The sequence below is a fragment of the Myotis nattereri genome (genome assembly GCF_964212035.1).
Source record: "Myotis nattereri genome assembly, chromosome: 11".
Taxonomy (NCBI): Eukaryota; Metazoa; Chordata; class Mammalia; order Chiroptera; family Vespertilionidae; genus Myotis; species Myotis nattereri.
In genome coordinates, this window is record NC_138086.1 from 31,406,030 (window position 1) to 31,419,065 (window position 13,036).

The 13,036-nt window shown below is 50.0% G+C and overlaps 1 protein-coding gene across 1 annotated transcript in view; it reads right to left on the reverse strand.

The window, feature by feature from the left end:
• Window positions 1-7,630: 7,630 nt before the first annotated feature.
• DENND11 (DENN domain containing 11) overlaps window positions 7,631-13,036 on the reverse strand; it is a gene marked incomplete at both ends in the record, with an annotated part of 32,495 nt that continues 27,089 nt past the window's right edge. Inside the window, 5 exons of the mRNA XM_081102491.1 lie at window positions 7,631-7,826; window positions 9,777-9,845; window positions 10,425-10,575; window positions 10,759-10,890; window positions 12,036-12,174. Of these exons, the coding sequence (XP_080958617.1) occupies window positions 7,631-7,826; window positions 9,777-9,845; window positions 10,425-10,575; window positions 10,759-10,890; window positions 12,036-12,174 (687 nt within the window). The remainder of the gene's footprint in view (window positions 7,827-9,776; window positions 9,846-10,424; window positions 10,576-10,758; window positions 10,891-12,035; window positions 12,175-13,036) is intronic.

Genomic DNA, 13,036 nt, shown 5'->3' on the forward strand with positions numbered 1-13,036 from the left:
TTTTATTAGAATGTTCTTTATCCAATTATTTCATTTATCCAAGAACACATTTGCAGCTAAAATGGAATAGGAATGAACACTATATTCCTTGTTCCATTTTTTATAGATTTAAGCACATCAAATGAATTTGAAGAGCTGCATGATACTGTTATGTCAAAAATCAGTGATCTGTTAACAGCTTGACGAGATCTCCCTTTAGTTGACTGAAAGCAGAGAACTAAAAACTCCTGGCCTGCTAAGGATTTGTTAGCCAGTCATCTTCCTGTGCTTTTAATCTCACCATCACCCTTGTTCAGTGCCCCTAAGGTTTGTACTCTAGAGGGCAAAGCACCTCAGTAAGATGGATGCGAAGCCGCCTTCTTTTATAAAGTGGGAGGGGGACTGGCAGCCTTAATCAGCTTCAGGGCAGCATGTATGCTGTGAGCCCCTTGCTGTCTGATGCTTTAAAGCAGGGCTGGGGACCTTATTTCTGCCGGGGCCATGCACAATTATCAGCTTAAAAAGTGTAATTGCTATGAAAAGAAGCTCCTAGATTTATTGAATTTCTAGTCCCGCCTACAATTACCTTGGCTGGGCCGAACCTCCCTCACCCCTGCTTTATAAAGCAGCTACGAGAAGCCGATGTGAGAAGAGCACAGAAAACAAGGCTTACCTATGACTTCTTCAGAGAGGTGTTTGTCACACAAAAAAGTAACAGGTGGGTCCGAACAAGCAGAGTGAGGATCACCTACTCACTGCCCATGGAGGGGAGGAGATGCTGTGGTAGAAGGAAAAGTTTTCACATGAGCCGGAGAACTGAGCACATCCTGATTCTAGAATAAAGGACCAGCCGGAATCTGGTAGGCAAACAGCATATGTGTATGTCAGGGCTTCTATTCCTTCCATCAAAATAATGGAACTTAGCATTGGGGAGGATATTTAATCCAGATGACTATTTTCAGTCACTTTAAATATAAATATGCCCTGATTTAAACTATATCCTGTGAGACTATGGTTTCCTTATGTACTGCCTTGTCCTTCCATATAATGTGCATGCAAAGGCCATTTAGCCACGCAGCTAGGAGAGGGTCATCCTTGTCAGCCACACCGGGATGCTGAGGCATCCAGAGAACCCGAGTCCCTCGCCTCCTGTTTAGTACAAACCTCTGTCAGACCAACTTCACTCACAAGAGAAGGCTATTTCTATAAATAACTTAATGGAAAGCCTTTTGCATGCATGGTTATCATTACTGTGTGTCTGGTGCTTGACATAAGCAACTGATTGATTCAGTTCTCATAGCAGCCTTAGGAAGTAGGTAATGTCATGGTCATGTAGCTGGGAAAATAGGAGCCTGGCTTAAACACACATCAACAGTGTTAGCAATTTACTGCCCATGTTTAGAAATCAGATAAAACTAAAACTTTCATGTCCACATACACACACACACGTGAATATACATATAATATAGTAGAACGTCTTAAAGTAACCTTTGGTGGGAGGAGACGTGAAACGGAAGGGCTGTGGTGTCCTCCGCTAGAAGTCGTCTGATGGGATTGCGGTTCGAGGTCCTGGCTCCCCCGGATGGCAGTTATTCCGGCTTTGGTTCCCGTTACCTGGAGAATGTCTGTCCTTGGCCTCCAGGAGGACAGGCCCCAGCTCTCGGGTTTCCCACACTGTCGCGGGAAGTGAGGTCAGCGTGCAGCCGTGGGTTCTGCTCTTGCATTGGGCCGTCACTCCCTACTACAGACACATTTCTTGGACCAGGTAAAGGACTGCGCACACGTGTTCATGTTAAAATGTGAATTTTAATTGTAAAAATTATTTTCTGTAAATATAGTTATATCAGCCTCTCTACACACAACTTGGTTCAGATATATACAGATATGATATACACAGATGTTATTTGTACCACAGAACAAAATCAATTCAGGAAACACTTTGAAATTTAGGGTAATCCTAACTTTCTCTGGGCCTTTAAAATTATCACCATTGAAAACAGAGCAAGAATAACATACCTATAAGTAGTAGTACTCAGGGTAAAATTTATCAACTGGCGTACTGATGTCATAAGATGAGGTAAAGATTTGAAACAAAAGTAGACTCAGTTCCTCTTATTGCTATAACTCTTATACTGGGGTGTTAATCAAAATAGGGGCTGGACATTTAAGGTGACAAGGGACGCTATGCTTTTCCTAACTTGGGAAAAATAGGAAAATCTTTTCCAAAGCTACAACTTTTTCAGAAAAGGTTTATTTCTCAGACCCACAAAAAGTTTAGCCCACAAGCTTGGGGTAAATAAAGGATGTTACTTTTGTTTTCTACTCTATACCCCTAACGGCCCCTCCGACCCTGTCTGACAAAAGCCCAGAATCTACACCTCCCCTCACTGTGGTCTTCCTCAGCACGCTAGACTGAAACACTTTTCCTGATGCCACTTCAAAAGTATGTTTATACTTTTATCTTTGCTTAATTTGCCCAGAGGAAGTTTTCACTCGAATGTCAAATTAGCAATCAACTAACTCAGTGACCTCTGTGTAGATTTGTCCTTTTTGGATCATCTCTGGCCAATCTGTAATACCCTGCCCCGCCTTCCCAGCTATCCTTAGAAAGCAAAGCAAACTGATCTTCAGTCTAACTGGGCTTTCCACCGCAAACAGGTGACTCACACTGACCTCCCATTAAGTAATTCAAGTTTCTGAATGTAGGGCCTACTGCCTCTGGAAGCCCATGCTATGCTGAGCTTCTATAATAAACGGAAGAAATGAAAGCAGAGCTTTACTTCCCCATCTTTACTTATACAGCATTAGAAAATGCTGATTTCCTTTCTTAATGTGCAGCTTCATCCAGCTGCCCCTGTTCTCCAGCTCCAAACATGAATTAAAGTGCCAGTTATAAAACTGCCTCCCACAGTCAAGAGGCCTAATCAGCATTATTCCATTTCCCCCCTTTGTACGAGAGTTTTACTTTAGGTTGGGGACTCTATGTCACCCTCCCTAGGACTGTCAGGTCTGTCTCCTACAGAGTGCTACTAGATTTCACAGTCCTGCCCAGCCAGGGTGGCCCAGTGGTTGGGCATCAATCCATGAACCAAGAGGTGACAGGTTCAATTCCTGGTCAGGGCACATGCCCACTAGTGGGCATGCAAGGAGGCAGGTCAATGTTTCTCTATTCCTCTCCCTTCTCTCTCTAAAATGAATAAAAACATATGTATAAGAAAAAGATTTCACAGTCCTTGTTCACTCTCCAAAACATCTAAAGTCATAAAACTTTTATGGGGACTCAGTTGCTTCTAAATTCCCAAACTGCCCATTTCTTCTACGATTACAGTTTGGAAATTTCCTTCCATTCTAACATCTGCATACTCATTTCATCACACAGTAATATTGATATAAAAATAAACTTCCATTTCTTATAAGAAAAAACATTAACTTAATTCACAGTTAGCCTTTTCCCATAATACTCAGTACTCCACTGGCTCCTGGGAACAGAGGTATATTAGTAACACAATGGAATATTAAAAATCTACAACTTGGGAGTAAAAGGAGCTCTTAACTCCTTCTCTTCTGCTACCTGAATCAGAAAACGGTTTTCCTGAAATGCGGGGGGGGGGGGGGGGGGGGGGGGCGGAGGGCCTGCGGATATAAGCATCTGGGTCTGCAGGATCCTCACTGGCTGCAGAACATGGTGGAGCTGAGCAGGGCAGGGGAAAGCCCGGGACTGGACTTTTCTTGGATCCTCCGCCCACTAGCGAGGAACCTAACGGAGATAAAGCTATGCATGCGTGTTGGTCCCTAGATTAACTTTCTTGCTGTTTTCTGTCATCCCACTAAGGCAAGTTCACTGCCAATCAGAACACTGTCTTATGATTTCCTCCCCTCCTGTACCTCTGCAAGAATGAGCTGCTCTGGGCCTGGAGAAAGCATCTTAGTCCATTCCCTGGGCCTGTCGTTTCATAAAACACACACCAGAAAAACAAAAAAGAAAGGTCCCTGAGGTCCAGTTCCGGCCTCTTCCCTGGAGGGCTCTTATACCACCATTAAAAGGTTAATTTGTTACTGTCCTTTGCAAAAGTTTCCCTAAAGGCCGCAGTTTAAAGGTGAATAATCTCCTCTTTTATTTGTGCCTGAAGGGCTCTCGATGTATCAAGACAAATAGCTGGCTCCTCCTCCTCACCACCAGCAGGAGAAACAGTGATTCAGCTGTGATTTAATTGAGCTTTGTCTTTATCCTCTAGCTAAAATATCACAGGCCGTTACACTGATAAATGAATCTTCACACACGGTATTTAGAATTACCTACACCCCGTGCTACACTTAAATTCCCCATCTCGACTTTCACATGGAACCAAACAAGGTCAAGTTATAGATGCAAATTCCTATGCTAACTTATTTCCACCAATAAATACATCCATGAATTCGGCTTCCCTGCCCCAGCCAACTGCAAGAAGAGGTGTCGCATGGATGAAGGATTTGGGAGGCACGTGCCTCCTAACTCATGGAGTCACAATTTACTGAGGCCCAGGGCCCCAACTGGGCAGAACGTCATGCTCCATGAAAGCCAAAGCAAATTCTCAACAAACAACGTGGCCCAGACTTCAATTGGTAGGCGATAAGCCCGACCATTTCTGACTCCTTCCAAAGGCAGTCCCGAGCTCGAGGACAACTGGACATGGCGGCAAAGGCTGACCACTGCCATCTGCCAAGCCTGCAAACTTGAAAAACCCACTTTAACATCAGTAACCCCCACGCCTGGATTAGGCCTCACCAGGATTCTCGCAACCTGGAGTTTCTTCCAACACGACCTCAGGATGTCAGCGCAGCCCAGGAATCTCCGGTCAGCAGTTCCCAGGATGGTTCCCGGCTCCCAGCACGACACAAGCTCAGGCTGAAAGTTGCCCAAGGGACCCGGCCAGTGGGGCCAGGGAAGGCTTGCTCCAGCAACAGCCCTAAGTCAAGGGGCCACACCCCAGGTTAAGTTTCCAACAGGTTCCAGGTCAGTGGTCTCGATAGGCATCCCTGCCCCCCCACCCCCACCCCCCAGTTTACAGACCGGGAAGGCAGGACCTCAAAGGATGCTCACCAACATCTTCCAGACGAAAGCGATGGTTTCTCAGTATTTCAACAGGGACAGAAAACCAAACCCAGGTGGCTTCCAGCTTCTGCCGCCGCCACCCAAGGATTCCTGCCTCAGACCTCACAAACTCATTCCCCTTCTAGGAAACAGGCAGCGAATCATGCTGGGCTGGGCTGCCCACGCAAGACAGTGCGGAGGAGGCAGGGGGATGACAGGTCCACAGCAAGCTTTCAAAGGGGAACCTCCACATCTCGAAGCAAGAAATACTCGGGAGATGACAAACCGCAACAAAGGGAATACAGAGCCAGTGTGCACGCTGGTCAGCCAAGCAGAGGTGGCACCACACCACCTTTCTAGTCCCATGAGGAAGCTGCAGGGCGGGGAAGGCCAGCAGGGAGGGGACAGACAAGTTCCGCTTTGGGGGCAGCTGGGGCCAGGTTCCCCATGACCTAAGACATGGCACAGCCTCGTATGATGTTCCCCACTGGGGCACCCAGACCGCAGACCCCTACCTGGCATGAGGGTGGGCGCACGGTCATGCCAGACAGATGGCTGCCCACAGCAGTGGAGTTGAGCGAAGCCCAGAGCCCCTGACCCACCATTCAAAGGAACTCCAGGAGCCTCATTTTCACCCCACCACCTGTACCTCAGCACTTCCGAGCTCCGAGTTTATAAGATCACAGACACAAGTGTTCGCATGCACAGACTGGAGCCGAAGTGCTGAAAAGGCATTCTTCCAACACACTCCCCAGTTCCACGGAAACAGCGTCTGCCCGTGTCCTCCACGGGAATCTGCCCTGCCCTTCCACCCCCACCCCTGCTCCAGCCACCCACCCCCAGCTTTGCACCCCTGAACCTTCCACACACCACCAACAGTAACCAGGACTCGGCCCGGTGAGAAGGCCGCCCCGAGCTGAGAGAGGGCGCTCCTCTAGGAAAACGTCAGGGCAGCTCCCGCTTGCACACAGATGTTTTCTTCTATAAACACACATACTATTGACATGACTGCAGGGAGAGAAATGTACTGCACGGTCTACATTTCAATGCCCACGCTTATTTACATATTTACAGAAAAGGCACTGCCTTGATGACTCGATGCCTGTTGGCGGTCCCACGTGTGCATTTCTGTAGCCTTGAATTCCTTCGGAAGGAGCCACAGTGAAAACAGCTCAGTCATGCGACTCACCCATTGGAAGGTTATTTCTCTCTGCTGTGTGCATTAGCCTGGCCACAGACACGACACACTGATGGCTATTCCGGTAACAGCCAGGCAGGAAGGGGGTAGGGGAAGGAATTATTTCCTTAAGTCAAAATCCTAAATTACAGCCCTAAGACTACTCACAGGAGCCGGCTTCCTGTGTCACAATCGCTACCTCACCGAAGCTGACATCCATCCATCGAACGCCCAGCCAAAGCGAACAGGCAGGGACCGATGGGAGCTGTCCGGACCGAAACCTCTGAGAGGAAAGCAGAAACTCACCTGATACTTGGGTTCCCGAACACTCTCCCGGGAAAGGCACTGTCATATTTGCTAACAAACCTGATAGGTCCCTGTCCCCAGTTACTTAGCTCAAGGAACGTCCTCTCTGCAGGAGGAGCTCTGAGGCTCCATGCCAGCCCACCGTCTTGCTAATGTGCTCTCAGCTCGGTGTTAACCAGCTCGGATCCCGGCTGGATTACAGGAGCCAGGGAGGCTCTGCTGGTCACGCCTCCGGAGGGCTCACCCGGATGAAGGAACATCTTCTATCCTGCACCTCAATTCCTCCATCTTTGGGCAACAAATGCTACTCTTTAAAAATACCCAAATTATTCCAAGAGGATGGGTAGCCCTTAAAGGAGACTGAACTGGAAAATGGATTTGCCAACCCATCCCGAGAGGGGGATTCTGAGGAGAAGGACTACTGCACTGAGTGGCCGCCAAGAACTGGGAGGAGTTTCAGCTGACTGACAAGGAGCCTCCCCCCATCGCCCGGTCCCAGGAGAAGCTTGTACTCAGGGTCGGAAACATCCTTCTGTCCCACTCAGACCTCTACTCACAGGAAGACACAGATTTGTCCTAATGAACAGGAAAATGGATCTGACCCCCAGCCTGGACTCTCAGAACTGATGACCTTGAAAGGTCACCTGGTCTAGCTTCCGCCACGGGGGACACCCACGACCACACTTAGGGAAGACGTGGTCTCATCCTTGAATCCATCGCGGGCCACAGGCCACACAGAGTTCCGGAACAGTCCACCTGTGTCTCCAGAGATCAGCCCACTCCTAGCGACACTTGGCCTTTGCCGCATCTCAGGGCATTCAATAAGGAGAGGAGAGAGTCAACGCTGATGAGAACACCCGAGACCAAAGCAGGCAGCAACTCTGGGAGAAGGCGGCTGACTCCAGCATGCTGCCGAAGCAGCACACAAACCACGGCAGTTTCATCTCACCTCTCCAGAGCAAGGGAAGAACGGCGATTGCAAAAATTACATCGGTTGGAAAGTATAAACAATATCCCCTTTGTGTCCACTTAATAAAAAGTGAGCCCTCGGGGGCCTGGCGGAGTCCCACGAGCAGCTCACCAGCCCGGCTCCCCTCCTATGGGCAGCAGGGGTTGTCGATGACCAACATGACGTCGATGCCGTAGGCCTCCAGCAGGTCCATGAGGAAGCTGCGGTCGCCCTGGGGGTCCAGGCCCATGCCCCGCGCATGCTCGGCTGTCAGAGTCTTGTCCTGACTGGCGGACACCTCCAGCAGCGTCTGGAATATCCGGTTGTTTTGCTCGAGGAAAAACCTGCATTCCCGAGACGAGACACAGAAGAGGGAGGGCGGAAAAGACAAGAAACTCAAACAGAGTCCACGCCTGGGGAACCAGGCCACACTGTCTTGTTGAATATACCTTTCAATGGTTTCAAAAAGTCAGAAATCTCTTTTAAAAAAGAAAACAGGACCAAAGTTAAACGGAAGGGTTATTCAAGTACGACTAAGGTTTGCAAAGAAAACACTGGCATTAATCCCGGTATGATCAGGGGAATCTCTGAGCAAGTGATGGCCTGCTGGGAGCGGACCAGAAGGTTAAACACAGTCTGGGGGAGAGGGGGGCGTGCTGTGTTCCTCTCTGTGCTTAGTCCCAGGGGAGTTAAGACAACAATGGAGCTCCAGTTCTGAGGTCAGGCCCTTCAGAGAGAAACAAATGCACCTTCTGAGCCTGGGCTGGGTAACAGCGGCGGCAGGAGGCTCTGAAACGACTGACGCCTGGGCCTCTGCAGGCCTCGCTGGCCCACACGGATGCCCACGGTGGGCGTGGGGCGCTCTGAAACCAGCAAGGCTGCGCGTGACCGGTGAGGGAGACACCGAGCCACGCTGCAGGAACCAGCACTGCCACAGCTGACCATCATCCTTGGTGTCTGTTTCCCTTTGATTACTTTTTAAACATTATTCAGAGCATGCTCTCATGTCACTGATTTGCAGAGCCACAGGAATATGTGAACCGTGCCCAGAGAAGGCATTTGGTGCCCAGGCTGCTTAGCTGGGTCCCACAGTGCTCTCGGGCGGGCTCTGCAACGGCGCCTCATGGCCAAGGACGCTGTGGACGCCCAGGAACTCCAGGTACCAGGGAAGGTGTCAACCCTTGAGGAGACCATTCCCAGGTACTCTGACACCTCAACACTTTCTCAGGATCACAGTCCTGCACTTCGTTGAAATATCAATATTACATTTTCAACACCAAAGCCATAGAGGGTTCTCACTGCAAGCTCTCCCCCCCACCCCCGCCCCCCGCCCAATCCAGGACGGGGCGCAGGGAGACCACACCCCACCCAGGACGGGGCACAGGAAGCAACCGCACCTCTGTTCTCCTCACTGAGCACTAGTTCAAAGCTGCTCAGGAATGAAGCCGATGCTCTGAGGGATACAGGCTGGGCTCCCACCCTGACCACCAACAGATCTGGGGGGGCATGATTTCATTAGGTTCAAGGGTTAAATTTTCAGATTATCCCATAAGATTCAGTGCAAAGAACTGCTCTACTCAAAGGCAGCAGCGGAGGAGAAGTCCCTGAGTCCTGAGGGACAAACAGCTCCTATGCAGTGACCATCCTGCAAATGCCCAACAGGACAAACCCCAGGACCCCATTTCCTCTTAATGACCTTCCCCTGCTTTTTTCCTTAGCTCCTCTGGGCCCCCCACTAACAGCATGTCGGGGTTCAGGGCTGACTGTATGGAGCCCAGCTCTGAGTGCCCTGGGCAGAGGGAAGGAAAAAGGGGACGTGCAGTAAACCTGACAAGCTTGGGGGCACATGCAGCCTGACAAGCTCACTGGCCAAAAGTGACCCCATGGGATGGTCTGACCACCAGATCCTAACTGGGCAGGTCACGGCAGGCAGTCCCACCCCAGGCCCACAGCTCCTCAGCAAAGGTCGGACTCTGCCTTATGTGAGCTCCATCCACTGTTGTCGTGTAGCTCGGAAAACACACAATCAGTGGGCTTCAGGCACCGTCCTCCTTTAATTCTAATGCATAAAATAAGCTGCAAAACTGCCATTCTCCAGAGCATTTGAGATTTTGCTTCCCAAAAATTGTTTGGCTCCAAGTCAAAAATTACCTACAGGTTTATATATTTCTTACATGGACAGAAGCAATGAGGGACCTCCCTGGCCTGCAGCGTGACCTGGGAGGGATCCGGCGTACAGCACTGGTGCTAATGGGGCCCTCAGGGAGGCCCCACAGCCCAGCCCAGCGACTTACAGCACAAAGAGGTCCTCTTCACATGGGCCGTAGTCCCCCTCCACCTCCTGGGAGTACAGCAGCGTCTGCCTGTTGTGGGGAAGCACCATGAGACTCTGCAGGGCTGCAAGGTCTCTGTCATCGGCAAGGTCATCGTGAGGGCGTCCACACAGACCACTTCCACCCAGGAACGAGGAGGACCCAGAGCAGGTCCCCCATCCAAAGGCAGGGAGAGAAGGGGCCGGACAGGAATAAATAGGACTGGGAGTCAAACCCTGGGTCCAGGGCTGGGTCTGGCCCTGTGTCACCTCAAGCAAGTGGCAATCTTTTCCATTTGCCCATCAGGTGGGATGCTAATGAGGCCACTGGTTGTGCAGGACAGTGAACTGCGGAGCATTATGAAGCAGCTCGGTACTGTGGTGCACACGCCAAATGCTCCAGGCCTGGCCTCTGCAGATTCAAGTCCATCAGAAAGCAGCCCCCCAAGCAATCTGCTATGCTATCAGGAGGCTGTGCTGGGCCCCGCTTCGTCACCGCCCATTGCCCAGGCCTGCCATATGCTCTGAGGGGAGGGGAGGGGTGGGCTGGATGGGATGGCAGAGACCCGGTCCAGGAGTCCCACCTGGGGACATCTCCCTGAGGGCACTGCTGGGGCTGCCTGGGCTCTACCTCTGCTCGTTGAGCCGCCGGTACTTCTCCCGGTCGGCGCTGTTGATCTTCAGCAGGGGCTGCAGGTGGTCGTGGTGTGTCTTCACATTCTGGTTGTCCACGTAGACATCATACAGCTCCCGCTTCTCCTCGAAAATCTTCTCCGTGGTGCCTGTGAGACCCAAGGGCAGGAGCTGGACCCGGAGGCCGTCACCGAGGGCACCAGCCCACCCACCGGGGAACAGGAGCTCAGGAGCCTGAGTCCCTGAGAAGGGTCCCTGGGGAGCCGGGAGGCTGTGGAAAGTACTCGGGGCAGGGGCGTGTGGGCAGGAGGCGGGGAGGGCCCTGTACTCACAGGCCACATAGGACACCTCTACCTCCAGGCTCTCGATGTCAGCCACGTTCACATAGAAGAAAGGCTTGGACTCGGGAATGGTGCCCCCGAGGCCAGGCAGGGAGACGTTGGCCAGGCAGCAGCAGCAGTACACTGTGGGGACGGAGACGGTGAGGGGAGAGTCTGTCCCTCCCAGCCCCTCCGCCTGCGAAGCCGCCGGCCCTCTCTGAGCCCTTAGCCTCCAAGGATGCTATGGAAGGCTTTGCTCTATGCTGCCCAGGCGTCTGAGTAGCGGGTGGTCCTGATTCCAAGGAGGTGATGGGAGCCTGTCAGGTACCGCAGCAGAACTGAGGTCCTCAAGGCCACGCCAGTGATGGCCTACGAGACCCAGTGGGCAGGTCTCAGTCTTCCCCATGCTAGGGCTTGCGTAGGACGGGGCACTGCTGACCTGACCTCCTCAACATTCCCGCCTACTATGACCTCCACCTTCTGGCCCCTTCCTCCTGACAGTCCCACCTCAGTCTCTTCTGTCTTCCTCCTTATGGTTCACTTCTTGAGCTTCTCTTCTCTCCCTCTCCCCTGTCCATCATATGGTGATCAGCCCAACATTCCCCCAGGGTCCTGACCCAACTACACCAGTGCCTGGTGGACATCTGGAGAAGGCCTCACAGCACACACTCACCATGTCCAAAGTTCACTCTCATACCACCTGCTCCTCCTCAGTCCCCATCTGGTGGCCCCAACATCCTTGTCATCCTAGACCCGTGGTTGGCAAACTGCAGCTCGCGAGCCACATGCAGCTCTTTGGCCCCTTGAGTGTGGCTCTTCCTAAGCCTTAGGAGTACCCTAATTAAGTTAATAACAATGTACCTACCTATATAGTTTAAATTCAAAAAATTTGGCTTTCAAAAGAAATTTCAATTGTTGTACTGTTGATATTTGGCTCTGTTGATTAATAAGTTTGCCAACCACTGCCCTAGACTCACACACATCAGAACCTTACAACCCAGCCACACACCAAATGCTGTCAAGCTTATCTCTTAACTACAATCCATCTTCTCTGCTCTAATCCAGACCCTTATCTGTCACGGGACCACTGGTACATCACCCAGTGCATTTTCTGCATTGCCACGAGTCCACGTTCTAAATCCAGATCCAACCAGGTCACTCCAGGCTTAAAACTCTGGCCCCCTCCCTTGATGTGGCCCAGAACCTTCTGAACTTGGTCAACAATGGAAGGACTCAAGCATTTGCCCTGGGGAACTCAGGAAGAGCCTCTGACATTGGCCTCTAGTTACCTCGATAGCACACGACACCCACAGGAGGGGGAGAAAATATCAGAATGCGCTTTCTAAGTAAGGCAAATTTCCAAAGAATGAGGATCTGTTCTCCAAAGAACTTAATAAACTGAGACATGCAGCCAGCTGGGTGTGTGATCTGAAAAAATAAAAAGGGAGGAATAGCTTGTTAGAAAAGTCATTTTAAAAATATTAAAACAATAAAAACAATCACAATAATTCAAACACTTGGAAGCTGAATAGCATACTATTAAACAATGAGTGGGTTACCAAAGAGATCAAAGAAGAAATAAAAAAAAATCCTGGAAACAACTGACAATGAAAACACACAATCCAAAATCTTTGGGGCACAGTGAAAGCAGTGTTGAGAGGGAGGTTCATAGCATTACAGGCCTAACTCAAAAAACAAGAAATACTGGTAATAAACCATCTAACTCTGCAACTTGAAGAATTAGAAAAGAGCAACAAGAAAATCCCAGAGTGAGCAGAAGAAAATAATAAAGATCAGAGCAGAAATAAATGACATAGAGACCAAAAAAAATACAAAAGATCAATAAAACCAAAAGCTGGTTCTTTGAAAGGATGAACAAGATTGATGAACCTCTAGCCAGGCTCACCAAGAAGCAAAGAGAGAGGACCCAAATAAACAAAATCAGAAATGAAAGAGGCGAAATAACAACAGACCCCACAGAAACACAAAGAATAGTAAAAAAGTACTATGAGCAACTCTATTCCAACAAATTGGTCAATCTAGAAGAAATGGACATATCCCTACAAAAAATATTCAATACAGGCGGGTGTGAACCCCTCTAAAATAAACCCCAAAGTATAACCAAACAGATGCAGGTTACTTCCACATAAAATGATAGTTTCCTCTTTCAAAGGCCCACCTTTAAATTAGATGCCTATCACTCAACAGCTCCCCTGACACACTGAAGTTTGAGTTCAAGGGTCACTAACTACTTTACTCAGGAGAGATAGGTGCTGGGGAAACAGGACTG